The 27,240-nt window shown below is 23.3% G+C and overlaps 7 protein-coding genes across 7 annotated transcripts; 4 read left to right on the top strand and 3 right to left on the bottom strand. All coding sequences in view use genetic code 6, as the record gives it.

Moving 5' to 3' along the window:
* Nucleotides 1-1,008: 1,008 nt before the first annotated feature.
* TTHERM_00294910 (hypothetical protein) lies at nt 1,009-3,905 on the top strand (the record flags this gene model as incomplete). Its single annotated transcript, XM_001013123.2, has 12 exons — nt 1,009-1,059; nt 1,130-1,242; nt 1,296-1,355; nt 1,405-1,471; nt 1,594-1,776; nt 1,883-2,142; nt 2,188-2,281; nt 2,344-2,561; nt 2,618-2,991; nt 3,048-3,177; nt 3,233-3,566; nt 3,624-3,905. The coding sequence occupies 12 exons, from the start codon at nt 1,009-1,011 to the stop codon at nt 3,903-3,905; spliced, it is 2,166 nt and encodes a 721-aa protein (XP_001013123.2).
* Nucleotides 3,906-4,753: 848 nt separating this feature from the next.
* On the top strand, nt 4,754-7,398 carry TTHERM_00294920 (NLI interacting factor-like phosphatase; the record flags this gene model as incomplete). Its single annotated transcript, XM_001013124.2, has 9 exons — nt 4,754-4,776; nt 4,842-5,009; nt 5,121-5,225; nt 5,295-5,505; nt 5,647-5,733; nt 5,807-5,926; nt 6,042-6,188; nt 6,243-6,362; nt 6,424-7,398. The coding sequence occupies 9 exons, from the start codon at nt 4,754-4,756 to the stop codon at nt 7,396-7,398; spliced, it is 1,956 nt and encodes a 651-aa protein (XP_001013124.2).
* A 252-nt stretch (nt 7,399-7,650) lies between these two features.
* On the bottom strand, nt 7,651-10,866 carry TTHERM_00294930 (transmembrane protein, putative; the record flags this gene model as incomplete). The annotated part of the gene is made up of 9 exons (XM_001013125.2): nt 10,743-10,866; nt 10,655-10,687; nt 10,473-10,566; nt 10,326-10,416; nt 10,061-10,265; nt 9,925-9,999; nt 9,714-9,866; nt 9,260-9,646; nt 7,651-9,213 (listed from the first exon to the last, which is right to left on the bottom strand). Exons 1-9 carry the CDS (start codon nt 10,800-10,802, stop codon nt 7,651-7,653), a joined length of 2,661 nt encoding a protein of 886 aa, XP_001013125.2. The 5' UTR covers nt 10,803-10,866.
* Nucleotides 10,867-11,872: 1,006 nt separating this feature from the next.
* On the top strand, nt 11,873-13,950 carry TTHERM_00294940 (cytoplasmic dynein 1 light intermediate chain 1; the record flags this gene model as incomplete). The annotated part of the gene is made up of 11 exons (XM_001013126.3): nt 11,873-12,050; nt 12,186-12,287; nt 12,347-12,395; nt 12,484-12,559; nt 12,658-12,763; nt 12,816-12,928; nt 12,978-13,049; nt 13,103-13,178; nt 13,233-13,401; nt 13,460-13,769; nt 13,828-13,950. 11 exons carry the CDS (start codon nt 11,873-11,875, stop codon nt 13,948-13,950), a joined length of 1,374 nt encoding a protein of 457 aa, XP_001013126.3.
* Nucleotides 13,951-14,394: 444 nt separating this feature from the next.
* On the top strand, nt 14,395-15,776 carry TTHERM_000294939 (small guanosine triphosphatase family Ras-related in brain (Rab) family protein). Its single transcript, XM_012796904.1, has 5 exons — nt 14,395-14,618; nt 14,715-14,937; nt 14,998-15,105; nt 15,158-15,257; nt 15,314-15,776. Exons 1-5 carry the CDS (start codon nt 14,555-14,557, stop codon nt 15,485-15,487), a joined length of 669 nt encoding a protein of 222 aa, XP_012652358.1. The 5' UTR covers nt 14,395-14,554; the 3' UTR covers nt 15,488-15,776.
* A 414-nt stretch (nt 15,777-16,190) lies between these two features.
* TTHERM_000294938 (zinc finger, C3HC4 type (RING finger) protein) lies at nt 16,191-18,145 on the bottom strand (the record flags this gene model as incomplete). Its single annotated transcript, XM_012796903.1, has 2 exons — nt 17,515-18,145; nt 16,191-17,443 (listed from the first exon to the last, which is right to left on the bottom strand). Exons 1-2 carry the CDS (start codon nt 17,978-17,980, stop codon nt 16,191-16,193), a joined length of 1,719 nt encoding a protein of 572 aa, XP_012652357.1. The 5' UTR covers nt 17,981-18,145.
* Nucleotides 18,146-18,486: 341 nt separating this feature from the next.
* Nucleotides 18,487-27,084, bottom strand: TTHERM_00294950 (transmembrane protein, putative; the record flags this gene model as incomplete). Its single annotated transcript, XM_001013127.2, has 9 exons — nt 18,487-18,588; nt 18,680-18,775; nt 18,829-23,112; nt 23,178-23,711; nt 23,762-24,360; nt 24,447-25,625; nt 25,863-26,132; nt 26,186-26,452; nt 26,514-27,084. The coding sequence occupies 9 exons, from the start codon at nt 27,082-27,084 to the stop codon at nt 18,487-18,489; spliced, it is 7,902 nt and encodes a 2,633-aa protein (XP_001013127.2).
* Between the last annotated feature and the right edge of the window lie 156 nt (nt 27,085-27,240).

Genomic DNA, 27,240 nt, shown 5'->3' with positions numbered 1-27,240 from the left:
AGAAAATCTATTCACTTCTTCAAAATAAAATACAAATTTTAGTTATAAATTTATTTTTCTTTTTTTTGAATTGGAAAATCTTAAGCAGAATATTGACAGTAAATCTCAAATTTGTTAAATATTCAATTCAAATATGAAAATACTATGAATTTTATTATCTTTTAACTTACTACTTTTTACACGTCTAACTATTCTTAGTTTAGTTTGTAAAAAATGATAGCTGGTTATATTTTACTTTTCTATTTTCAAAATTTGCTCAATCAAAATTAAGAATTTAGTTAAGAATTTAAAATGATATCAGCTAAGACATTTCTTGAAATGTAAAGCTAATACAATAACACAAAAAATATATTAGAAAATTTGTTTTGTTTATATGCGATTTATTTTTTAAAAACAAGTATTTATTTAGATTTTCTTTTCATAAATATCTCTTTATTGCTTATAAAATTTAAATATAAACAATTTTAAGAACAAATTTTTTTCGTAGATTTAAAAAGGAAAGAAAAGCAGCTACTTTTTGATCATATATTTTATTTTAAAATCATATTTTTATTCCTACTAAAAGAAAATTTAACTAATAAAAAATTAAATACTTATTTATTTACTTATTATGTTTGAAATAAAATGTTAAATACATTTTTTTTGGCGTGATTGAAAAAACAAATTAGAATTATAAAATTTTGGATTTTAATTTTATTTACAAAGAAACAAATATTTAGAAAATTTAACTTAATTATTCCAAAAATTTATCAAAAAAAAAATGATTTTTAAAATTAATTTTGAAAAATATAAACCTAATTAATTAATTAGAATTTATTTTTCTTATTATTTAAATGATAATTAATTCTTGAAGTATAGATAACTTACTATAATTTTATAGTCATTATTAATTATTCAAAGATAATTAATTTCATTAAAAATATCCAGTTAAATACATATTTAAAAAATATCTATCTATCTATCTATAATTTAGTAGGTACAAAAACAAAGTATTAAAATATTATAGAAATGAATTCATCGACAATAAACAGATCTTAGTATGGAAATTTAAGCATTCAAGTATAAATAAAATCTACTTTATAAAGCTAGCAAAGTTATTTTATCGCTAATATATTCATTAATAATAAAGAGTAATGGCTTAAAAAATAGACCTCTAAGTGCGGCAACATTTAAAGGAATTTACAGCAAGAAGCCAAAAGATTCTAAGTTAAATATTGATTCTTTTATGAATACTCATGCAGGGTAAATATAAAAAAAGTTAAACTCACTTAGAAAATATATTTTATAAATATTAGCTCTATAATTAACCCTAATTCTTTGAATGACGACTAATCTGTGAATTAAGATACAGATAGGTAAAATTTAAGCATTGTTATGAAAAATTTTAAAATAAAATAATATAAGATTTAATAGAAATAATGTATACCATGAGATAGTTAAAAAAAGACCTTAAATTGCTAAAGTAGATAAGGTAATCTATAATTAAATTGATTTTTCTTCTCTTTAAATATAACGTTGCATTATTTGTAATTAATTCATAAATTAAGCAGCAAAAAAATTGTTAATGAAATGTATTTATCATTATGATTATAGGAAAAATTATATGAAGAATCAATACAGCTAAATAGATAAGTTGAGAAGCTAAGAAATGATTAATAGTAGCTTCTTAAAGAATTATAAAGGGTAGAAAATGAAAAAATAAAGTATCAAAAGCTAATATCAGAAGTAGAAACATATGTAGACAAGAAGAAGGGCCAAAAGATATCTTTAAAGGAGGTTTAATATTTATTAAATGATTAATTAATTTAGAAATGATTTACATAACCAAACATATTTTTTAAGCTTAGGCTTTCTTTGTTGTAAAATATTTTTTATACAAAAGAGTTGGCTTGTTATAAACTTAAAAAAGTAGTTACAAAACCTTAAAAATGACATTCAGTATAAAAAAAGTGTTGTCATAGATTTAAAAAGAGATCCTTTTACCACTTAAAAATAAGAACATGAGATATTTGTCAAAGTTTATCAGGAAATCGCTGAGTAGTATAGAGTAAAAACTAAGCAATTATAAAAGTAAAATAGCTAAAAAGTAACAAATAATAAAGTGGATAATGCTACAGATAATAACTAAGAAGCCACCGACAAGTAAAATACATTAAATAATTGACATTTAATAATGTTATTTGCTAGTTCTTTTAATAGCAATTCTAACTCTTCAGAAGTTAAAGCTATTGAATTAGAATGTGAATTTAAAATACTGCAAAATTAAAATGAAGAATTTGAAGTATAAAATATTTTTCTTATTATAATTTGTTGTAAATAATCATAATTTTTTTGTATACAAAGTGCCAATAGAGTATTATTGAGCGTAAAGTTGCCCATACACTAATATAGCTTAGTTAATGTAAAGAAGAATTAAAGGAAAAAGAGAAAGATATAGAATATTTAAAGGAAGAAATTCAAAGGATGATTGAAAAGGAAAAAAAAAACAAAGAAATAAACTCAAAAATAAATACTTTTAAACTAAAAAATTAAAATAAAAATGGAGAAGAAATTAGATAAAGGTAATTCATATTTATTTATTAACTTGTGTGAATAAAATTTCAATATAAAAATATAGAAAAAATTCAGAGCTAGAAAGAATGAAAGACCCAAGCTACTAACTATTAAAAGAAAAAGATATTTAAATCGAAGAAAACTATAAAAAGATTACATAATTGAAGCAAACACTACAAGAAATTACAAATTTTGAAATAAATTCGAAAAATGAGCTAAACGATGAGCTTAATCACTTGAAATAAGTTTTCAATACTCTTGAAGCAAAATATGAACAACTAAATTAAGAAGCTGACGAATTCAATAACTAAATACCTCTAGAAAATTTCCCTAAACTTGGTTATCAATTTCAAATAACGAATAATATTTTGCAAAAATAAGATGGAAAACCATAAGTAAAAGTACCTAAAGTTACATCGTTTGACATCAAAGTGATAGGTAAGTTTAGAGATTATTAAATATTTTAATTTGAATACTTAAATATATTAAAAAAGCTCATGAAATTAAACTCAGACTTACATTAAAAGCTATACCTATAGTAGAGGCTGTTAAAAAGTTGTTTAGCCAAGAAGTTAGGAAAAATTCTCATGTCACAATTGACGAAATGAGAGAAAGATTATAAATGTAAAATATACTTGAAAAATAATAAACTAATTTTAATAATATGCCTTAAAAATAGGTCTCCTTTTTCAATAAAAGTTTATGATGAAGCATTGCTTTTTGCTCGTTATTTAGTTGAAGATAATTAAGAAGAATTTTTATACTTAGATTTAAATAGGTCAAGTAACTACAGGGTCATAAGAAGTATTTTCAAAACCTCAATAGGATAAATAAATATAATAGATGAAGAGACTGAAAAAATAAAGTGGAAATAGTTGTCATTAAAAATTACACAGTTCTAACAAGGACTTTAAGAAACTTCAAATATGTATTCAAAAACAGGGATATTAAGTAGTGAATATGTCTAAAGATGTCTGGAAGAAACACTAAATGAAATAGATCAAGAAGAAATTGTAATTTTTAAATTAATTTATATAATTAAATTTGACAAAAAATAAAATAAATAAAAGGATTATGTGCTAATGAGGATGTTTGAAGCTACCAACAATTACAAGCGTTTAAATATGGAACTCATGTTTGAAATATTTAATGTTAATAATTGGAAATCTAGAAGCTAAAGAAAAGAGCTTTACTAAGTCTATTTGGAAGATGGCGTTTAAATAGATGATGAAATTGATAGATTCCCTACTGAAATAAATAATAGTATGATGTCAAATTAAAATGAAAATGAAGTTAGTCCTAATAATTTAAATAATATGATCATTCCTCTTTCACAATTTAAGTATTTATGATATAATATACTAATTTATGTTATATTTAAAATAACTTTAGATTTTCAAAAAATATTTTGTATATTAGCTAGAATTTATTTTAAAAAAAGTAAATATTATGTTTTTGATATAGATTTAATCAAAATAAATTTATTTATTTATTTGTTTAGTCTAAATATATTTTATTTTCAATTTAAACTTCTAAAAAGTTAAAATATCTACCACTTTAATTTTTCTAATTTAAAACCTTTTCTAAAAATTCCTAGTTTGATAATAATAAGAAACATTAAAATGAGTTGTTTGGGTAAATCAATTTACTTGATTTTGCTTATTAGTGGAGTATTTGTTTTATGGCTTTGTTATCATAACATATTAAATTAGGTTTTAGAGATTATAATTAAATGTCCTATTAAATTTTTATTTCTTTTAATTAATTTTGTAAAAGTTAATTACTATAAAATTTTTTAAATCTATTAATTTTTTATAACCATAAAATTTAAAGCATGTTATATTAAATAAGCAGAAAATGCATTTAGTTAAATTCTGCTTAGACTAATCTTCAAAAAAAGTTTGAAATAAAATGTAAATTAATTTGTTTTACCACTAAGCAAGTTAATAACAAGAAAATCTAAAAGAATGTTTGGACTTATAAATTGTTGTGAAAATAATTTAATTATGTAATTAATATGTGCAAATATTATCATTCGTTCGTTAAATCAAAAAACTAAAAAAAATAAAGAAAATAAACAAAGCATATATTTATTTGTTTAAAAATTAAAAAAATAGAAAGCAACAAATCGTATTTTTAAGCAAGTTTAGTTTGATATCAAACATATTTTATATAAAGCCATAACATTAGGATATAGTAAATGATGAATTACATGAAAAAGAAGTACATATTTAGTTGATTCATTTCTCAAATGGTAATATCAATCTATCAATTATTTTATTTAAAAGGTTTTCAAAGAGCAAAGAAGATTATGAATCCACTAATTCTGAAAATTCATAAACTACCAGTAACACTTATCATTAAAATGGCAAAAAACATACAAAAAAATAATAGCAATTAGCTAAGCCACCTATGCAAAACAATATCCCATCCTTTATTACACAAGTCACTAGAGAGTATAAATTTAGTTTCTTTAAGATTTAAAATTTCATACTTATCTCCTGCATTGTTTTTGATTTTTAATAGTTACTTGCTTTTTATGTAAAAATTTTTTTGTATTATATTAGCGGTAAACCTATGCAATTCTACCCTTAAAATGATAATAACGAATCTCCTGAAGTTCAAGAAACAAAAAAGATTTCATTTTTAGAAAGGTTGTGCAGCTGTTTTAAGTAAAATTATTATGCTTTTGAAACCGCCATACAGTTTTAAATAGAATTTTGTCTTTTTATAAATAATAGAACTAAATAATAATAAATATCGGAAGAAGATGAAGTGAGCCAAATAGAATAGGAAAGTAGTCAAAAATCTACAGATTAATAATAAATGTAAAAATAAGATAACTAAGAAGTCTAATAATAACAATAATAGCAATAGCAGTAATAAAAATAAAGAGCACCTCTTTAGACAAGTCTTCCAAAAGTAATATAGCCTCAAGATCCTAAGTTTCAAGTAATCTTAATTTAAATACCTAGAGTTAAATAAATGTGTTTTGAAGCATATTAACAATCAAAAAATTCAGTTTAAGTTATAGTTTTAGTGTTTAACGATTACATAGGTTATTTGAAAAACAAAATATATAAAAAATAATAGGGTAAAAAGTCTCTAATAATTGATTTAGATGAAACTTTAGTGCATAGCTCTTTTACAGTTATTCAAAATGCAGATTTTACTTTACAAGTAATAAATTAGCTTTTTTATTATCTTTAGAATTTAGCTAGTAAACGTTTATTATTTTTTTAAAATAATTCAGATTACAGTTTAAAACATGCCTTTTATTGTCTACGTCAAGAAAAGACCTGGTTGTGAATTCTTTTTGGAAGAATTGAGTAAATATTATGAATTAATAATCTACACTGCAAGTCTCTCAGAGGTAATTAATTTATTTATTTATTTATTTTCTTTTTTAAAAATTTGAAATAAATTCTTTTTATTTCTTTAAAATAATTCACCAAAAAAAATTTATAATAATCTACATTATTCAAAAGTATGCCGATCCTGTTATGGACAGAATAGATAAGAATGGTGTATGCTCTTTAAGATTATTTAGAGAAAACTGTACACTTTACAATGGAGTATTTGTTAAGGATTTATCATTAATGCAAAGAGATTTAAAAGATCTCATTATCATCGATGTACTTTTATAATTATTTTTACCATCTTAAAACTGAAAACAAATTAAAAAAAAGAACTCTGAAACATCCTTTTTGTTTTAACCTGCTAATGCAGTGCATATAAAGTCTTTTTTTGATGATATGAAAGACAGAGAACTCTATAGATTAATACCTATGCTTATTTTCTTATCAAATGTATTAGCATAATTACTTTATAGTTTAACTCATTTGTTTAAATTATTTAATTCATACTTAGAGCTTTGATGTGCGTCATGTTGGTAACTGGTGGAGAGAATTTGAGCAAAACGATTTTATTGACTACAGAGATAAAAAGAATAGATTGTAAAGATTAGATAAGTAAAGACTGTTGGAGGAGTTAGGAGATTTGAGATAAAGAGACTTATAAATGGAAGCTGAGTCTATGTATGATAATAGCAGCTAGTTAATGATGAACTAAGGAAGAGAATCATTTACAGTTTCTCCTAAAAATAGTGTTTCTTCATAATAACAATTATTTAATGGAAAAAAATATGAAAATGATAAAAGACAGGAAAAGTATAAAAAAAATTTTACTTAAAAGAAGCCTCTTATGATAGAAGTACCTGAAGCAGAAGAAGAAGATAATTTGCCAGCTGCTAGAAATAAAAATAATAAAGATATAAATTAAAATATTGAGTTAGAATCAGTTAGAAACAAATTATTAGCAAGTCCTGATAGCTAATATTAAGAATCAGTAAGTTCAACTAAGAATGGATACAAATAAACTGCTTTCAAATTCAATGAATATGAAGATTACAATAAACGTATTAAAGAAGAAGATCCTTACAATTTTAAGACTTAGCCAGATGCTATTGAGGAAAATAGTGAATCATATAAAGAAATGAAATAGATTTTTGATAACATCCGTTATTGCACAAATACTATGAATGTAAACTCTCCAGTATCTAAAGAAAGATTCATACAACTTCTAGATAATAATAGCTACAGAAAAAAAACAGAGAAACATTCACAACAAAATGATTAAGAAGCTCATTACTTTGCTTCTCCAAAAAAGTAGTAGATAATGATAAAAAAAGTAGAAAGCGTAAAAAATGATTAAGATGGTTTGATGAGCTAACTAAGCTACAAACCTGACATCTAAGATGAAGAGTAAGACGAACTTACAAATAAAGATAGTGATGATATAGCTATTATCAACAAAGAAGAATAAGAAGACAATAGCTAAAACTGAAAAAATAATTATATAGCCAATAACTTTCTTAATTAAAAATTTATCAATTAGGAGAAGAAGTATAATTTATAAGTAATATTAATAACCACCTAAGGTAAAGAATGCAACTTGGCTTAATTGCTTGTTAACACTAACATAATTAACAACCAATAACCAAAATATATAAACCGAATCTAACTAAATAAACAATAAAAAATATAGTTAATTAAAAATTATTAAAATTTTAAAAATTATTCGATTTGTCTCACAGATTCATTTAAGTACACAATATATTTATTTAAATCTAGTTGAGATAATTTTGATTATTTTAGCAATTAATATGTCTTCCGTAAATTTAATAAAAACTTAAAAAAGTGATTTTTTCTGATAAAAAATAATAAAAGACCCAGAAATAAAATAATTTAATAATATAAAATTGTTTAGATTAAGTAAAATAAAAAGATATTAACTAGCTATTTATTTCATTTAAAAATTTATTTATATAAAACAAACTGTAATTTTTATTAAAGATAAATTTCTTTTTAAGTCTTAAAGGTTGTCCTATCTATCTATGTATTCAAATATTTTATTTATTGTAAAATTTTAATTAATTGTTTTAAAAGAAATTTATTTTTTAAATTGGAAATTCTTTTTTAATAATTAATTAAATCTTTATCTAAAAAGGTAAATATGTCTTTTTAAAACAAATAAAATCTTTGAAAACTCACCTTTCAAAATTGATAAGTTTTGTTTAAGATAAAAATAAATCAAACAATTTATTATTATTATTTTTAATAGTATTTAAATATGAGCACAAAAAATTAGATTTTGTAAAAATATTGAATTTTTTTATAACAAATTTGATTTAAATTTAATTTTTTAGAGTAATTAATTTAAAAATATTAACTATATACTCGTCTATTTTCGATAAATAGTATTTATGATAAATAGCTAAATAATTTATGTTTTTGATGATTTTGTACAAATTTTTATAAAAAGAAAGTTTAGATAGCTAAAACAATTAATTTCTTTAGAAATTTTTTATTTTACATTTGTTTAAGTTTATAAAAAATATAAATAAATAAATAATTAATTGTTTTATTCATTAAATAGAATTCTTTTTATCCATTTATTATTGGTTAACCATGTTAGTTTTTTGATTGAGCTTTTTCTCTTACTTTATGAAATCATTTCCAAAAGTATAATCTTCATTGAAATACTTTTCATCATCATCTTGATCGTCTATTAGATTCTCTTACTTTTATACAACATTCTTTTAAATTATTGTTCTTTCCATTATAGTTCTTCCCTTTCTTCTGTTATTTAAATTATTTTCTCTCTCTTTTAATTTTTAATTTAGACTTTCAACATTTTGCTTTTGTTACTATTACTGTATTTATCTACTTCTATTTTATTTAATTCCTTTTTCAATTTCTAAAACTCTTTTAGCATTTTCCTCGCTTTCATTAATATAATTTTCTCTATACTTTGTAATACTCTCTAACTTCTTTTCTATTATCTAAATTATATTTTAAATGAAAATTCCAAAAAAATTAATAAAGGAATAAAAGTAATTTTTTTTTTTACATGCATCTAATTTCTCATCTCTTTTGTATCTATATTCTAATTTGAGAGTATAGATAAAAGATCAATATTTTAAATCGTATCACTGGCTCCCTTCGATACTTTATTTTCAGCTTCTTCTATACATTTGACAATTTAATAAATTTTTTCTCCAATTTTTTGCATATCTAAGTCTTCTCCTTCAGAAATTTATACTTTACTAACATTGAACTTTTTTAAACTTATCAAATTTTATCTCCTTCTTTAAGCAATCTATTAAAGCTAAATAAATATCTTGAAATTAAATTTATAAAATTACTTCTCTTTATTTTTCTAGCTCTTTTATTCTCTCTCTATTTTCATTCTTTTTTTATTCTAGTTTAACCTCCAATCTATTTTTTTCTTTCTTTTTATTTTCGTATTCTTCTTCAGACTCATTGTTGTTTTAACAATAATATAAATTTTTCTCTTAAATATGATTTAAAATATCTTTGAGTTATGCAGGAGTAAATGGAATAACATAAATTGATTTAGTGTTATTTAAAGCACTAGCCTATTAAGAATTTTCTGCTGCAGCTGCTCCTGCTGCCTAATTTGGTTATGTAAGATATAAAAAATCATTTCCATCTTTACTATTTCCTTATTTTTACTTGTTTTTATCATCTAGATAATTGTTATCTGAGCCATATATTTCTTAGTATTTTACCTATCATAAAAAAGAAATTTATTTTTTAATTTTGTAGATTAAATCTAGTTAAAAAAAAGTTACATACTTTAATTTTATCTACAAATTGCTTATATGTTAAAAGAGTTTTATATTCTTCTTCTTTTCTTGATATTTTTTATTCTATTCTTTCAACTTCTCCTTAAAGCTAATTCCATTTTTCCTTATTTTTTTCTTTTTCTTTCTATTATCTTTCTGCTTCCTAATCATTTTAAATTGAAGTTTATATTTAAACTTAACCCATAAATAAAAATCTAAACCTTTTAAGCTTCATTTGCATCACTTTCTACCTCCTTAATGAATTAATTAACCATAGTCCAATCATTTTCGAAATACTTATTTATTTTTTAATTAAAATGCATTTAAGAAGCAAAAATTAATTGAATTAAATTTTACAAATTTTCTTGCTTTTAAAGACTCTTTTTCATTTTTAATAAAATCTTCAAGTCTTTCAGTCTCTTCCTTTTTATTATAGATATTCATATTTGAAAGACATATTTCCCTCTTTTTTTTGATAAACTCTGCTATTGTTTCTCTTTTTTCTTTAAGTATGTTATTGATTCTATTGATTTATTTTCTAATATCATTGTCTGAGCTATCCCTACATTTTTATTTTTGAAGTTAATAATATATATCAATCACTAAATACTCAAAAAACTACCATATTAAAACGCTTTTTGCCTTTCTTTTTTCATCTTCTCTTTTTTAATCTCTTGCTAAGGTTTCTTCTCTAGCCTTAGCCATTTTTTCAGCTATTTATTTAATTATATTTTTAATCAATATATTTTTAATTAATATGAAAATATACCTTCCTCATCCAGTGCTCTTATAATACCAAATTTCTTGGATATTTTAGTTTTAGAATATAATCTTTCGCTTATTTCCATATCAGCTACTCTTTCCTTATATATTGTAAATAAAATGCTTAATATTTAAGCTAATTTTTCTGAATTTAATAAATCATGATGAATATTTATCTATTGATTGTACCTTTTATTCCTAAACTTCAAGTTTTTGAACTAACTATATTAAATAACGTATTAATATTTTAGGTTTCCATTTTTATATTGAAAGATACTCTTTTAGGATTGGTTTCTAAAGAAAATGGGTTATCTACTAAAAGTGTTTTTTCAGTCATTTTAAATTAATGCTTAAATAGTTAGTTAGTAATTCTTGTTATCTTTGAAAGTTATAATTTAAAATTGTAAATAATAAATCAGAAATAATAATATTTATCACAAAAATACAAAATAAATGATAATAATCAATTAAAAATTAAGTTTCAAATCAACAAAAAAATGAAAATTTTGTTTTTTTAATAATTAAAAATTATTTTATATAAAAATTTATTATTTTATGTTAAAAAATAAAATTATTTAATTATATTTTAGCACTTTATTGAATGCAACTTCACTAAAAAGATCTGGAATAGCTAAAACAGTTTTATTTGAAAAGAAAATAGTTAAGTATATAAAAGCCTATTATTAAATATTAATGTTTCATAATACATTCAATTTATTTTAAATGGTTTTAAAATATATTATTAATTTTGTTCTGGCTGGATTTAGTAAATAACTTCTACTTAATTAGAATTAAAAGCTTCTTAAAATTTAAACAACTATTTATGTTAAATAAACATAAAAACCTATTTCAGTTAATAAATATTATCATTTCATATTAAATTTATCTGATATTTAAAATTTTAAGCCATAATGATTTGATATGGATATAATATCTTTCGATGTAGTTAATAGGTAACTTAATATTGGATTCTTTTTAATAAAAATGTAAAGGAATCTATATATCCTAAAAAAATGATAAACTAATTATATATTATTAAATTTTTCAGGATTACTTTAGAAATAATTTAAGTTTTAATATTGAATTTAATTATTTTAAAAATATTTTATCTAGATATATCAAATAAATCCTTCAATTCGAATTTTTTATATTAAATTTTGAGAAATTATTTTCTTCTTTTTAAAAATTTCAAATAATATTTCATTTTGAAAAGAATAGATTTTGATATACAAAAATTACTATATCTTAAAACATATTTTTTGATAGTTGTACTTATATACCTACCTGTCTTTAATTTAACTTTAATTATTTGCAAAAAAATAAAAAACTACATAAATAATAAAATTAATAAATTTTTGAAAATTAAAAACTTAGCTTTATACTTACTTACAATAGTCCAAAATAACAATGTCAAGCAAAGAGCCCTCAAAGAAGGAGAATTTATGGAACAACATCTTAAATGAAACAGGATAAAAGAATAAATTTTAAAATAAGTAGGTTCTTGTATTAGGAACTAGAGGAACAGGCAAAAGAACTTTAATAGATTCGCTACACGAAATTTCTTAAACAATTTACCCAAAAATAAGTAATGATGCTAACATTTTTTTATTTGAAAGTTACTTAATATCTCAAAAAGAACAACTTGATGAGCATTTAATCTATGATTAATTAACATTATAAAAAAGGCAATAAATTTAATTAATTAAATATGTTTATTTAGGATCAAATGAAATGCAAAGCGGTAAACTTAGAATAGCAGGATCTGTATCTGCATTAGATTATGTTTATTTAAACGTCAAGAATTTAGACGATTAAGATGAAGGTATATATTAAATAGTATAATTGCAATATCAAAGAACTATTTTCTAATATAATATTTAGATACTATGGCTAAATTAGGATTCTATATAATTGATGAAGAAACTTAAAGGTAATTGCAATTCATCATTTTTATTTTCTCCAAATAAATTTTTGCGCAATACAAATCGAAAAATTTAAATTTATTTATAAAAATTTAGCCAGTTGCTGCCTATTGTATTGAAATAAAATACTGTAAAGGACACATTAATAACTATTATGCTTGATCTATCAGAAGTAATTTAAAATCTTAATGCATGTTGATTGAACAAATTTATTTTTATAATTTTATCATGAAAACTTATTTAGTATTTTATATGAAAAAATTATTTAAGCCTTGGACTTTTATGGAACAACTGGATAAATGGATAGAAATGATTACAAATCACTTACAATCTTTATAAATAAATCTTGAAACATTAGATTAAATGAGAGCTAAAGGTATTTTATTACTAAATTCAAAAATTATAGTAAAAAGCAAACATTATATTAGTGGAGAAGCTGTTTAGAGACTACAAAGAACCTGTTTTGGACTCTGATGGAAAATTAGTAAAATCAGATACCTAAATTTCTCCTGAAGAAGAAGCAGAGTTAATTAAACTTAAAGTAAAATCTTAATTTATTAAACTTATAAACTAAATTTATTCAAATAAAGAGTAGTGTCCCTCTTCCAGAAGGCTCTCTTACATCTAACTTAGGTATTCCTATAGTCATATTAGCAAATAAGGTATATTTTCTAAAGTTTACAAAGAAACTTATCGTTTTTTAAACTAAATAAAGTCTGATTTGATTGCTTAGAGCAATGATCAATAAAGCTAAATTGTCTTATATTATTTAAGAAAGTATTGCCTTTAATGTATATAAATTTTAATAGTATTTTGATATCATATAATAATTTTGATAATTAAAGATGGTGCAAGTTTAGTCTTTACCTCTAGCAAAAACTAAGAAAGCTTAGAAATTTATTATGAATATATGCTTCATACATTATATGGTTTTAAAAACAAAAATAAGTCAGAAATATATACAATTGACTCTATTTTCATACCTTCTGGTTCAGATAACTTAAATCTTTTAAAGTATATCCTTTTATTTTAATTTTTGTGTAAATAGTTATTAATTAATTTCTTTTTATAGGTAGAGTAACTCAACTATTTTTGAATAATGCGACTCTAAACCTTATGAGGAACTAGTTAAAAGACCTACTAGTAAGAATCAAAGATAGGAGGAAGTTGTTTGCGAAGATGAACAAGAATTTTTAAAGAATTTAGTTAATGATAAGTCCAATCCTGAACCTATATAAAGTGCTAAATCTTCAATTTCTGCTATTCTTTAATCAGGCACAAGTTCGACTTCTACAAGAACAGTAAATCCTCCTATAGTAGGGAACTAAGGTACTACAAGTGTTGCTAAATTCTACTAGACTCTACTTAACTAGCCAAATGATGTAAATAATTAAATATTTTAAAAAGATAATAATCCTTTATTTTAATTATTTTAAATAGGCTAGAAGACTCAGAGAAAATGCTGAAAGAGACTTACAACAAAGAGTTGGAAATAGTACAAATAATTATTTTAGAAACGACGAAATTTAGTAGGTCAAAGATATTATAAAAAAGCAAAATTGAATAAATAAATAAATATTAAAAAATGCATTTCACATATTTAGTAAAATGCTTTTAAAATTTATTAATAAAAAACTATTTATTTATTTTTACATGTTTCAATATTAAATTCATGCAAAAAAAAAAATTTTAATGGTACTATATTTTTTAACATTATTATTTATTTAAAAACACATTTTATTTACTGGCATATAAGTTTTTCTTATTCACAAAAGAATTTTTAAAACTTTAAAAGCTAAACTAAGAATTATCAAAAGAAAATAAAAATAAAAAAATATATTTTTTCTATATTATTTTTTAGTAAAATTTGCATACCTAATCACTTATTTGCAAATATTTCTGATCAAGATTATTTTAAATTGTCTCAATTTTAGAATTTCATGATTAGGTGATTAATTAATTAATTAATTAGCTTTAAATTAAATTATATTTTTAGTGTTAAGGGAAGCCAGTTTAAATTGATGATAACTTTACAAATTAATATTATTAATAAATATTAAATAAATAATAACAGAATTTAAAAAAGGCAATATATAAATATTACAAAAAATTTACAGAAGTAGAATTATCCAATAAAATACTTAAATAAGCACACTGTATAGCAAGTATGAAGAATACATAAATTTAAGATAATATGATGAATTTTAAATTTATCATAGTAGGTGATTCAGGTATACATTTTGAATTACTTTTTTCTAATTTATGATCAATCAGCTGATCATACTTTTCCTTTTGATTGTAGCTTATTAAATGTACCAAAATAAAAGGTGTTGGAAAGTCATGCATGTTAATAAGATATTCTAAGAATGATTTTGTCACTGATTATAATGCTACAATAGGAGTTGAATTCTAATCAAAAATTGTAAAAATAAATGACGCAAGCGTGAAACTTTAAATCTGGGATACTGCTGGACAAGAATCATTTAGATCTATTGTTAAATCTTTTTACAAAAAAACAGTTGGAGTTCTTTTAGTATATAATATAGCAAAGTAAGCATTCAAACTATTTTGATTAAGCAATGTTAATAAAATACTTTAAATTTATTAAAGTAAAGAATCATTTTAATCTATAAAACATTGGTTAACTGAAGCTAAAGAAAATTCTGAAGAATCAGCTATATTTGTGCTCGTTGGAGCATAGTCAGATAGAGAAAAAGAGTAATATTATACAATAAATATTATCTTTTAATAAAAGTTTTTGTATAAAAAGTCGTAAAATTTCTAGGGAAGAAGCTGAATAATTTTAAAAAGCTAATTAAATAGATTTATTCTTTGAAGTATCTTCAAAAAATAATAGTTTTATTGATGAAGTAAATTATTTTACTATAAAAATTATTAATAATGCTCTTTTTAATTTAAATTACAGTGTTTCGAAAAGACAGCATATGCTGCATTTATGAAATAAGTAAACCAATAATTAAAGAAAAGCTTTTAGGGTAGCTCTTTTATTAGTAATAATGGTAATATTCGCTCACATAATTAATCAGTTCCAATAAAAGAATAAAGTAGAAGATCAAGCAATAAGAGTGGATGTTGTTGATTAATTTCAAAAGTTATGATAGTTAAAATGCAAAAAAAAACACAAATTTCAAGTAATTCTTGAAATTTGAGTTTATTTGTTCAATTAATTAGTTAAAAATAGTAAAATGAAAAAATACTTAGAATAAATAAATAAATAGATACAAAAAAATATTTATTTATTATTTAAAGATCCTAATCGCTATAAAATACTTAATATTTTAATAAATCTGTATATAAAAATTATTTATATTTGTCTTAATAATTTATCAAATTATAATTAACAAATTTTAAAATTGTAATTAGCAATATCTCTTTTCTTAATCATTTTTATGCTCTTTTTTTTTAAAGGTTTTATAAGAGAAAGTAGCATTTAGTTAGTCTTAGTGAATCAAAAACTATTAATAAAATAGAAAAAATTATTTAAAAAATTTAACTTTTACAAATTCTATCCAATGTTTCTAAAAATTCATGCCACTATATTTTAATATAGAGATTCTAAATCAAAAACTATTAAATTCAATAGTAAATAGTAGTGGCAATATCAATCATTTTTACTTTTGAAACACTGAATATATGCTTTACACAATTTAATAGAAATTTTAAAATAATAAATGAAAGAATGAATGAATTAACAGACTTTGAGTTACAATAAATAGATTGATAAACACTTTTAATATTAAGAATAGTTTATTTACTTATTTTAATTAGTTATTATAAATTTTTCAACAAGACAAGAAAGTTATTTGGTCACTTTAATGATCAAGAGAGTAAAAGAAGAAAAATTAGTGAGGAAATTCTAGTATGTAGGAGCTATCAAGTCTGCAACTTACATTTAAATCTATATTAAAGAATTCTACTGTATATAAGAAAGGTATATATTTTATTAAAATAGTGTTTTTTTCTTAGATGATAAAGTTAGCTGCTCTATCTTTTTGCTTATATTTATTTTCAGACTTTTCTTTTTTTTTAATATCACCCTACTTATTCACCATAAAATCCATTGAATTTTAAAGCTAAGAATCACTTATTCCCATAATAATATTTCCCTAAAGTTTATCTATTCTAATTTTAAACATCTAAAGTACAGGCGAATGCACATAAAATGGTCTGTTAAGGAAGAAATGCAAAAAGTCCTTCTTCTTTTTTTGTTCATTAAATGAATCTTTTTCAAGTATGGCTTAGTTTCCTAAGAACTTAAAATTATTAGTGAAAACAGTTTGGAATGAAAAGTTATTAATGTTATCAGGAATACCCATTTAAATGGTATTTAGCTGAAGCCTTAATAACTAAACTTCAGTCGCTAATTAATCTACTTTAGATATTAAGTTAATCGATTTTTTATCTTTTTCCACTATTTATAACTGGAGGCATTTCATTTCTGTATGTGCTTCGAAAAAAACTCTTCTTGGCTATTCGAATTAACATTTTTCGCATTTTTCATTGATTTCCTTACAAGTAGAAATGTGCTCATCTATGTTTTTCTTGATTATTACCTCTTTGCATCCATCACATTTGACACCTTCATATGGACATTTGAGACAATGTTTCTCATAAGAATCATAAGGTAATATTTCAGGACATCCGTTTTCGTTATAGAAACACTTAATTTTCATACTTCCTAGTAATTTATTGACTAATGGAATGTTGGTACCTTTAAATATTTGCTTACAATGAGGACATGTTTATCTATTTAAAACATTCGGATTATTTGATAAAATTTATAATTGTTGTTGCTACTATTAAATTTATTACAACTACATCTAACTTTAATTCTATATGCCTTGCTATAATTACTGTTATACATGATACATTAGCTAAGATCCTCCAGCTACACGATCTTGATTTTATTATTAAAATGAAATTATATTTGCATGAGTATCTTATTCTTATGAGACTTGGGCTTGCTAACTAGGAAAAGGTTGTGAATTAAATAAAAAAGGATCATCATCCTCATCATCTTCGTGACTAGATCTTCCTAATTTAACAAAATAAATTATTCATGATAAGTAATTAATTAATAAAGAAATAAAATTTGAAATAACTTACTGTTGTTGGATTAATTTTAAGCTACGTTAAAAATATTATTTTAAGGGTTATTGAAATTATTTGCTTCTCTGAATATGTTAATGTTATTATTAAAGATATTTTATATTATATTATTGGTGCTTTCTCCATTATTGTTTGCAATATTATTATTTAAAGGCATGCTATTACTTCCACTTTAATTCACTCTCAAAGCTGGTTTTGGAGTTATCCATTAATTTATGCATGCTTTACAAAATGATTATGTACAACCAGAACAAGAAATAGGTTTAAACAAAATATTCATACAAATTGGGCAAGTTAACACATCTAACTCATTTTTAGCTTCGACAACTTAACTTCTCAAAATACTCTAATCTATAAATTATTCGCTGGATAACTTTTTTTTTTCTTCATCTTTTTCGCTGAAATACCCAAAAGTAATATCTTTAGAGCTCTCATTGCTAACTTTTTACTCTTCTGTGTTCATTATAACGAGTTGTCCTTCCTAATAATAAATTACTAATTTCAAAGTTTTTGTATCACTTTTAATTAAAAAAATATATATATGTGAGTTTGAAAAATTATAAATTTTACCTTTTTTTTGAGACTTACTTAACTCACATACATGTATATACAAATCTATTGTATAAAGAGTTAATATAATAATTTCTAAGTAATTTTATTAATATACATACACTCAATCACTCACTTTTTTTAATATAATCAACAAATCTATTTATATGGGTTATTTTCCATAATTTTAATAAATTTATAAATTAAATCTTGTATATATAAATAAATATCTTGTTTCAAAAAGAAAGAAGTATGTATTTTTTCTAATTATCTTCTAAATTAAAGAAAAATATTCCAAAATATTCTAATTAATAATTAGTATGAAAAGAATTTCAGCAAATTTCAAAATATTTTAAAAAATAAAATATAAAAGTTTTAACTTATTAGAAATAAAATAATTTATTAAGATTATTTCCTTATTCAATTTTCTGATTTTTCTATTTTAATTTTCTTTTTTTCTAATTTCACATGCTCCTTATTTTTCTTTCCTCCTTCTTATCCTTTATTTTTTTTCTCAGCTTTCTATTATAAAAAAATTATAATATTATTAAAAAGAAAATGGACCAATTTAAATAATTATTTTATTTAAAATTTATAAAATATATTTTCATACTTTCTTTGATAGCTTCTCTCTTTTTTTGTTTTAGATGTCACCGTTAAATGCAATATTTCTTATTTTTCTCTACTCGTTTTAATCTTTTTCTGATTTCTATATTTTTAAGTATAAAATAAAATAAAAATATTGCTGTAAGTAGAAATTACCTTAACATAGAAATCTGAGATTTCAGCAAAATTAATAGCATATCCCTTCACAATAAAATACAAATAATATCTAAAGGGCGATATTTTTTTCTAAAACTTGAAAATAACATAAGCAATTAATAAAAATAATATCTCTACGAGAAAAATATCAACTACAGCAGAGATTGCAAAGCGAACCAACACTGGACCATAATCTTTTATATAGCGCTTTTACCCAAACAATATCAACAGAATACTATCTCCTATAAAGATTAAAACTGAAATCACTAAGAGTCCTATTCTATACCTAGAATTAAATGCTTAAGCAAAATGCAGCGAGCCTCCTCTCAAAGAAGAATACTTTAATGACTATGAAGCTTGAAAGAAAAAAAAGTTATACAACGAATAAAAAAACTAAGTGATAGCAGGAGCGACTAATATTGTGATGAAATAAGCTTCTACATTATTTAAGTCGTTTGTAATTGTGCTGCAAGCACCTAAACTTAAAAATACAATATTAAATTACAAAATAATAAGTAGTTTACTACTTAATAGCTTATTTTGCTTAACAAAAATAGAAATCAATGGGTGATGGTTATACCAATTAAACTAGTTCAAAGGATTCTTTATAAAAATAACCTAATTACCATTGTCTTAACTTAAATTTCTATCTTGATTTTTACTATTTTTTTAAATTTATATCATGTTTTATTTCATGAAAAAATCTTATTCATTCCAAATTTCTGCTATTGCATTTTTTTCTATTACAGAATCTTGGATTCCTTAGCTGTTTTTATTGGTATTTGATTTTGGACTTCGTCTTGAATATATGCTCAGAACACTATCCTTACGCTTATTAGACCTTTAAACTTCATTTATCTACTAATTCTTTTTAAAATTTGAGCTAGAAAGTTGCTAATTCTCATTTTAACTTATCTGTTTAAGTCTTTTCTCTGCAAAAGATCCAAAACCAATATCTTCTTTGTCGCTTTAATACTTTTTTAGCTTGATCTTATCAATAAACTAAACTAAATCTTCATTTTTATTTTTGATTTCATTTTATTATCTGTTGTTGGGTGTATCCAAGTTATTAGACTAATAAAGCAAGTTCATGTCTTTTTTAATTTTATTTAGCAAAGCTAAGTCTCTATTATTTTCATCTTCTTCAGTTTTTCCGATAGTGTTTAATCCTAGTTCAATATCGTTTTAATCACTATTTTTATCTTACTTACCCTCTTTTTTATTTTCTTTTTCTTTTTTTTTCTACTCTCTCTCCTACTTTTCTTTTTTTTCAGCTTCATCTTTTTTAATTCTTTAGATAATAAACTAAATCATATTCTGTATGATTTAAGTAACCTAAAATTTAATTAGAAGAACCAGTGTTAGTAAGACTAATAACCAAACCAATACGAAATATAAACCAAATGGTGTTTAAAAGTTATCTGGATATTTAAAAGGAATTATCCCTGGGAATTGAAGATGATTCAGTATTACAATATTTTAATTCTAAATTTCGACAAAAGAATCAATATAGTAAGGATTCTTATTAGCATTCTGTAGATTTAAAGATTAAATTAAGTCTTATTTTAACCAATCCTAAAAGGATTAACTTTTTTATCCTGGTTAAGTTGGAACGTAAGTAACTATTTAAACTTCAGATTAAGGAAGTATCTAAGAAAGTGATTTTGTATCAATTACTTTACTAGAGTAATTTGGAGTATGATCAGCTTTCCTAACAGCAAATCGACTTAGATGATAAGTTTAGCACACAATAGTGTTATTATTTACTACTTTTATTAAATTAATTCCATTATTAGACCATTGATTTGTATTCTCATCAAAATAAACACATTCAAATAACGAAGAGGTAATTTTAGAAGTTTCATTCATTATTAAAGGAGCTTAGAGGGTTAACTAAATTTAAAAGGGCTATTACATGTTACTGTATTTGATCTTTTACTAGCTTTCATCAGAAAATAGATCAATATCATAAATAGGAGACAATAAGATTGAATAAGTATCAGATTTAAATTGTGGTAAAAAAGGATTAACTCTTTAAATAATTGTAAGTTTATTCCAATCTAAAACAACTTCTGGTGGTATATTAATACTTATACTATCATAAGTTACCATCAAATATGTTTATTATTTATTTTATTAACTTATTTTTTTATCATTTATCCTAGATAACTATAATGTAACTAAGTTTACCTTACAGAAATTACCTATTAGGGTTAAAGTCTATCCTAAATAGGAGTTATTTGAGAAATAAATACCCCAAGTATCTTTAAGCATATTAAGTTAATTTATAATTATTGTTCTGGCAGTTGCTGAATCAAAGGAAGAAACCATAATATTTAACTACAAATCTTCCATAATAATAAATATATCTTGAACAAAATCAAGTATTTAACTTTAATTTTTTGTTTATGAAATCAGAGCTAAGTATTGAATGACAGATGCAAAAAATAAGTTTGAGTTGCTAAGGTTTAAGTTATAACTTAGTAATTTTCTGATTAAAGGCACATAACTCATAGAAACATTATTAGTATTTGATACAATCTATTGCTAGATACCATTGATAATATAGTTTTGTAATAAATTAGAAACTCTTATTAGCAATTAAACTTAGGTGTCTATTGAACTATACTAGCAAAAAACACCTACATACTAATCTTAACATTTACAATAGATACTATTTTACGAATCTGTGCTTAAATTACAATTTTAAAAAAAGTTCATCCAAATTTTATTTGCTTATTGTATTGTTGGGGGATTTGATTAATAATTTATTTCCATATCTAATGAATTTTAAATCAGCTAAAATGCTAATTAATCTGCTGCTGTTTATTTAATCACATGGTCTAATGAATAGGCCATTTAAACCCATTGGCTAATTTATATTTAACTAGGGTTTTTCTCAGCTTAACTTATAATACTTTGAATTTACTAATTTAATTGTTATAAACCTTAAGTAAAAGCAGGTATGGTTAAGTTTTGGAATAAAATAGCAAAATCTTACTGCTTTTTTTGTTAAACTGTATCACTGCTTGATGAATTACCCCTAATTATTAAAGAGCACATAAAATTTTGGTCAACATTTAAAACAGGGAAGAAGTATTTATCAGTAGAAGATTAATAACTGTCATCTATAAGAACATTTGATTATCCATTTTATGGCTGCATTAAATTAACTAAAACTTCATCAAACAAAAGCAAATTCTCATATGAAACCAAATATATGCTATTAACTATTTTAATTCTTTCACACTAAATTCTATAAATAAGCTGTGGTCTGGATGTATCAAAATATCCCATAGAAAAAGAATAAAAATTGTTAAAAACACTATTTGCATCTTAATATGCTTAATTAACAGTAAATTTTCCACCTAGCATTTCTCTTTTTACTAAAACAACTACACTTTAGTCAAAAATAACATTATTTGGTAGGGTGACTTCTAATTAAAAGATATGTTTCTAGTTTCCTCTTAAATATTTTTAACTGATTAGTAAAATGAGATTATATTTAAACACAAAATTGTTAGTTCCTGTAAAAAGTTATTGTATAGTTTAATCTGTCGAGCTAATTAATTTCCATTCTATGCTTATTATCTTTCCTGGATCTATATTAACTAAAACACCTTCTATTTCAAGGTCTAAAAAGGGAGAAACACCTTATTTTGAAAGAACATCTGAATTTAGAATTTATACGCTTTGATAAGATGTAGCAATGCATCTATTTGTACCGCTTTAAACGATGAATCCAAAAGGGCATTATTTTAAGCATTAATTAATATAAAGTACTTAGCTCTATATACAAGATGAACAGTTTATTTAGCATATTTAACACGAAGTTTTTTGAGTATCGAGTACATATCCATTCAAACATATGTTGTTACAAATATTTGTACCTTCATGCATTAAATTTCCAAAGCTACAAGTGATGCAAGAAGAATTTGTAGGCCCATTACAAGTAGAACACCTTTAATCACATAATGTGCAAACATTATTTATCAAATCTGTAAAATATCCATCTGGGCATTTATTTGTGCAAATTTTTTAGTTTGTTGTAATATCTGTATAAGAATAGAACGAACAATTACTAGTGCATTATTTTAGGTTCTGATTTAAATATTCAGTTTATTAACATTTATCGACGCACTGCATTTTTATAAAATTGCTAAATAAGTTTGCAGGACAAGCACTTAAGCAACTTGAGTTATATAAAAAATACTATGGATTCGAACAACTCACACACACTGCAAGTTATCTTACGCCATCTATTTAACACTTTGAGCATCCAGCCTATAAATTATAAAAATAAAAAGATATTTTGTGGTTAATTTATAAATGAATAAATAAATCATTACTATTTGACATTAGCATATTGAATTTTTATCTGGCACTAATTGATATGGACAACTAATATAGCATTAATTATTATAAAAGAAATACCCTTAAACGCAGCTTTGACATTAGTTTTGAGCATTTGAAAGGCAAGTTAAGCAACCCTAATAGCAGTTATCACATCTACCTGATAGATCACTTGGACTCTATTTCAAGACATAATATTTTGGTGGACAAGAAGTACAACTTGTAGGTTATCCATCTATGCAAGTATTGCAGCTACTATCGCAGTTAAAGCATTAATTATTTTTACTATACTACTATTAATTACACTATTTACATTATATTTAACTTGGATCAGATTTATAATAACCATTTGAGCATGTATCACAGACTTGTGTTAATTTATTAGTTATTTAATCTTGTTATGAATGGCATAATTAACAACTTTAACTACACTGAATGCATTTTATTATACTACTTTAATTGTAGTAATACCCATTTACACATTTGGTGCACTCAAAAATAGAGGGCCCGCTGCAAGTTGAGCATGGAGTCTTTATTTATAAAATTGATTTATATTATTAAATAAATTAATCATATTTACCTAGCAAGATTTACAAGAATTTGAGATATTATCTTAATAAAAACCTGATGGACAGCTATCAGAACTTTTAATGCATTTGTTAGTGGCTTAATTTAAAAAATACCCACTAAAACAGCTTAGGCATGAAGTGCTTGAGGTTCCACATGTAAGACATGAAGGATCACATGGAATACAGCTGTTATTTGATAAGAAATAACCACTTATGCAAGATAAACATTGTTACTAATTACTGGTTAAGCAACTTTTACAAAGGGGATAACAACTAGAACAAAGCTGTTTAAGATCATCAGTATAGTATCCTCCTAAAGCTAAGCATTAGCTTGAAGTCAAACATGAATTATTTAAAAGGTAATTACCAGCAGTACAAGAGTAACATTAATTTACATTTGGTCCATAACAAGAGCTACATCGGCTATCACATTGCTAACAAGTACTATTATTAGGGTCAGAGGGATTAACATATAGATAATAATTGTTAGTACATGCCATGCACCTATTATCTGAGTAGCAAAATAAGCACTTAGATTTATTACAATCAACACAAGTAGAAGGATTAGTGCTTACATATTAGTTCTATAAGCAAGATCTTACACAGCTTACTTTTTATTAAGATATTAATAATTTCTTTTTGAAAATGTTTAATAATATATTTTTATATTGTAAGTATTGAAAAAAAATTTTTTACTTGAACCATCTCCATTTTAAGTGAGTATAAAATTTGTAGCACACCTGGTACAATTTTAGCTATTTGTACAAATTAGGCAATTATCTGAGCACTAGTTGCATGTTTTGTATATTATATCTATAAAATATCCAGCAGAGCATATAGAACATGAAGTGGGGCCAGTACACTACGTACAGTTATCAATATTACATTAAATACAAAGTCTTGAATCTGTTTCTTTATAATAACCAGGTTAACAAGAAGCAACACAAAAAGAAGGTTAATTATTTATAGCTGGCATTAAATAATTATTTATACTACATTTAGCACAAGAGTTTGCATCGTTACATAATAAACAATTAGAACTGCAAGTAAAACATAAATTTGTATTAGGGTCTAGGTAGTATCCATCTAAACAAGAACTGCACTAAACAAATTTAGAGCCTTATTAAGAACACTTTAAGCATCCTTATGGGCAAGTAGTGCAGGTTAAATCAGGTAATTGATAATATCCGTCAACTGGAGGACAATAAGGTAAACATAATCCTGATTAAGAATCCAATCTGAAACCATTTTGGCAAGATGAACATACTGTTTGATTTAAGCAAGTTAAGCAATTTTAAATTGATTAAGAGCATTATTAGCAAGTTCCATCTGTAAATAGATAATAAGTGTTGTTTATGCATTAAGTACAAGAATTTTAATTGCAAGTCAAGCAATTTGTTGGACATTTTTAACAATAATATTTAACATAATTAGGAAATGTTTAATTGCTACAAATAGATTAAGAAGACATTTTAAAACAAGTTTATCCATCTTAAAAATATCCTGCTGCACAATTATTGCATACTTATTATCCAGCCAAACAGCCCAGACAGTTTGAGGAAGTAGGCCCAGTGCAAAGTTTGCATGCAGGATCGCAAGGCATACATACCTGTTATTGTGTATTCTGTTAAGTAGACATATAATAACCATTTTTGCATGTTGTACATTGAGTGGAATTTTAGCAAGAAGCACAATTCAAATTGCTTGGGCAAATTACACAAACATTTTATGAATTTTAATAGTAACCCTAAGGACACTGAGTCAGGCATTAATTATTATAAAATACTAAAGAAGAAATACATTAAGTGCACTGATTAGAGAGACTTCCAGAGCAATTCAAACAACTGCCATGACAATTTTGGCATATCAATTTATCTTTTATTTAAACGTTTCATAAGAGTTAGAATATTTTTAAAATTTATTTTATTCATGAATGATAAATTTTCATTAAAAATATATGATAGATAAATCTACAAATAATTCAAAATATTTAAAATTCTATAAAATTTATTTTTTTTAAGATTAAAAAATGGTAAAGATGCATTTTTTATAGTTTTATGTAAGCGATTGAAAAATATTATTTAAAAAAAATAGAATAAAATTTTTAATTACTATTTGACTAAACTATGAAGTATGAGTCATTGCACTAAAAACATCCATTTTCATTACACCTGCTACAATTATTTGGGCAAGAAATTTTCTTGCATTAGCTATCAAAGTAATATCCAGAAGGGAATTAGCATTAGTATGACTGTAAGCAAGGACTAAGTTTGATAATACAACTAGTGCAAGTAGATGGATCTTGGCTTGTACAGTTTTAACAATTATAGGGACATGGTAGACAAGTTTAAGTTACTGAATCTAAAAAATAACCAGAAATACCTAATTTTTATTAATAAATTTGTAAGATTTATTTTTTTTAAAAAAAAAACTACATGACTAGCAAGTAGTCCCATTTTTGCAAGTTTAACAATATTATAAGCATTTTTGACATTAGGAAAATGTTCCTGAAACAGAAAAATATCCTGAGGGACATGTTTATAAGCATTATCCATCTAACAAAAAATAATTTGGCTGACATCCATTATAGCACTAATACTAATTTAAGCAATTAATACAGTTAGAAGGACATTATTGACATTTATTTGAAGTAAAATCTAAGTAGAATCCTTAATTGCAATTTTGTTAACACATATTTCCTTCTATTAAATTTAAAATAAAAACGTCAAATTTTGTTTGTTTTTTTATAAATAAATCACTTACAAATAACCATATTATTAGGACAAGAGCTTACGCAAGAATTATTGTTCAAATAAAATCCAGTCATACAATCTGTGCAAAAAGAGCTTTAATTTATACAATTGAAACATGGTTAACTGCAATTCACGCATTACCCATTCTGAAAAAACTAGCCAGGCGAGCAAACCGCCAAATTTCTTTTCTTTATCTAGTTAAAGTGCTATTATATTTTTGTAGGATTTTAATTAAATTACTTTATCTAATCCTCTCCTTCATTAAAGCAATCATCAATAGATTAACAATATTAGCACCCATTTTAGCATTTTATACATTATTTTTCAGATTAGCTATCTAAAAAATATCCTTTTTAACATTTCAAGCATTTTTTTGGGTTAAATTGATCAAACTCTAAGCATTAAGATTGTTTTTAATTGTTAACTTATTCTTTCTCAAAAGAAAGAATTTAGTTAAATTAACTGTAATCACTGTGCGTAGTATTAATTCCTAAAGCATAAATACATCTTTAAATGTTTAAAAAACTTTGCAAAAAAATGAATAAAGTTGCATATTTTTTAGCTTTGCTCTTAATAAGCATTTTATATTTATTTATATTTCAATTTAGCTGATTTGTTATAATTAATTAATTAATTAAATTCTAAATAAATATTTGTGATATAATATTTTATACCAAAAGAGAAAAACATATAGGGGTATACTTTCAAAAAAATGGAGGATGGGCAAATTAACCTTC

The sequence above is a fragment of the Tetrahymena thermophila genome (assembly GCF_000189635.1).
Source record: "Tetrahymena thermophila SB210 genomic scaffold scf_8254688, whole genome shotgun sequence".
Lineage (NCBI taxonomy): Eukaryota > Ciliophora > Oligohymenophorea > Hymenostomatida > Tetrahymenidae > Tetrahymena > Tetrahymena thermophila.
Note: the sequence above shows the minus strand (reverse complement) of the source record. Positions and strands in the feature narration are given on the sequence as shown.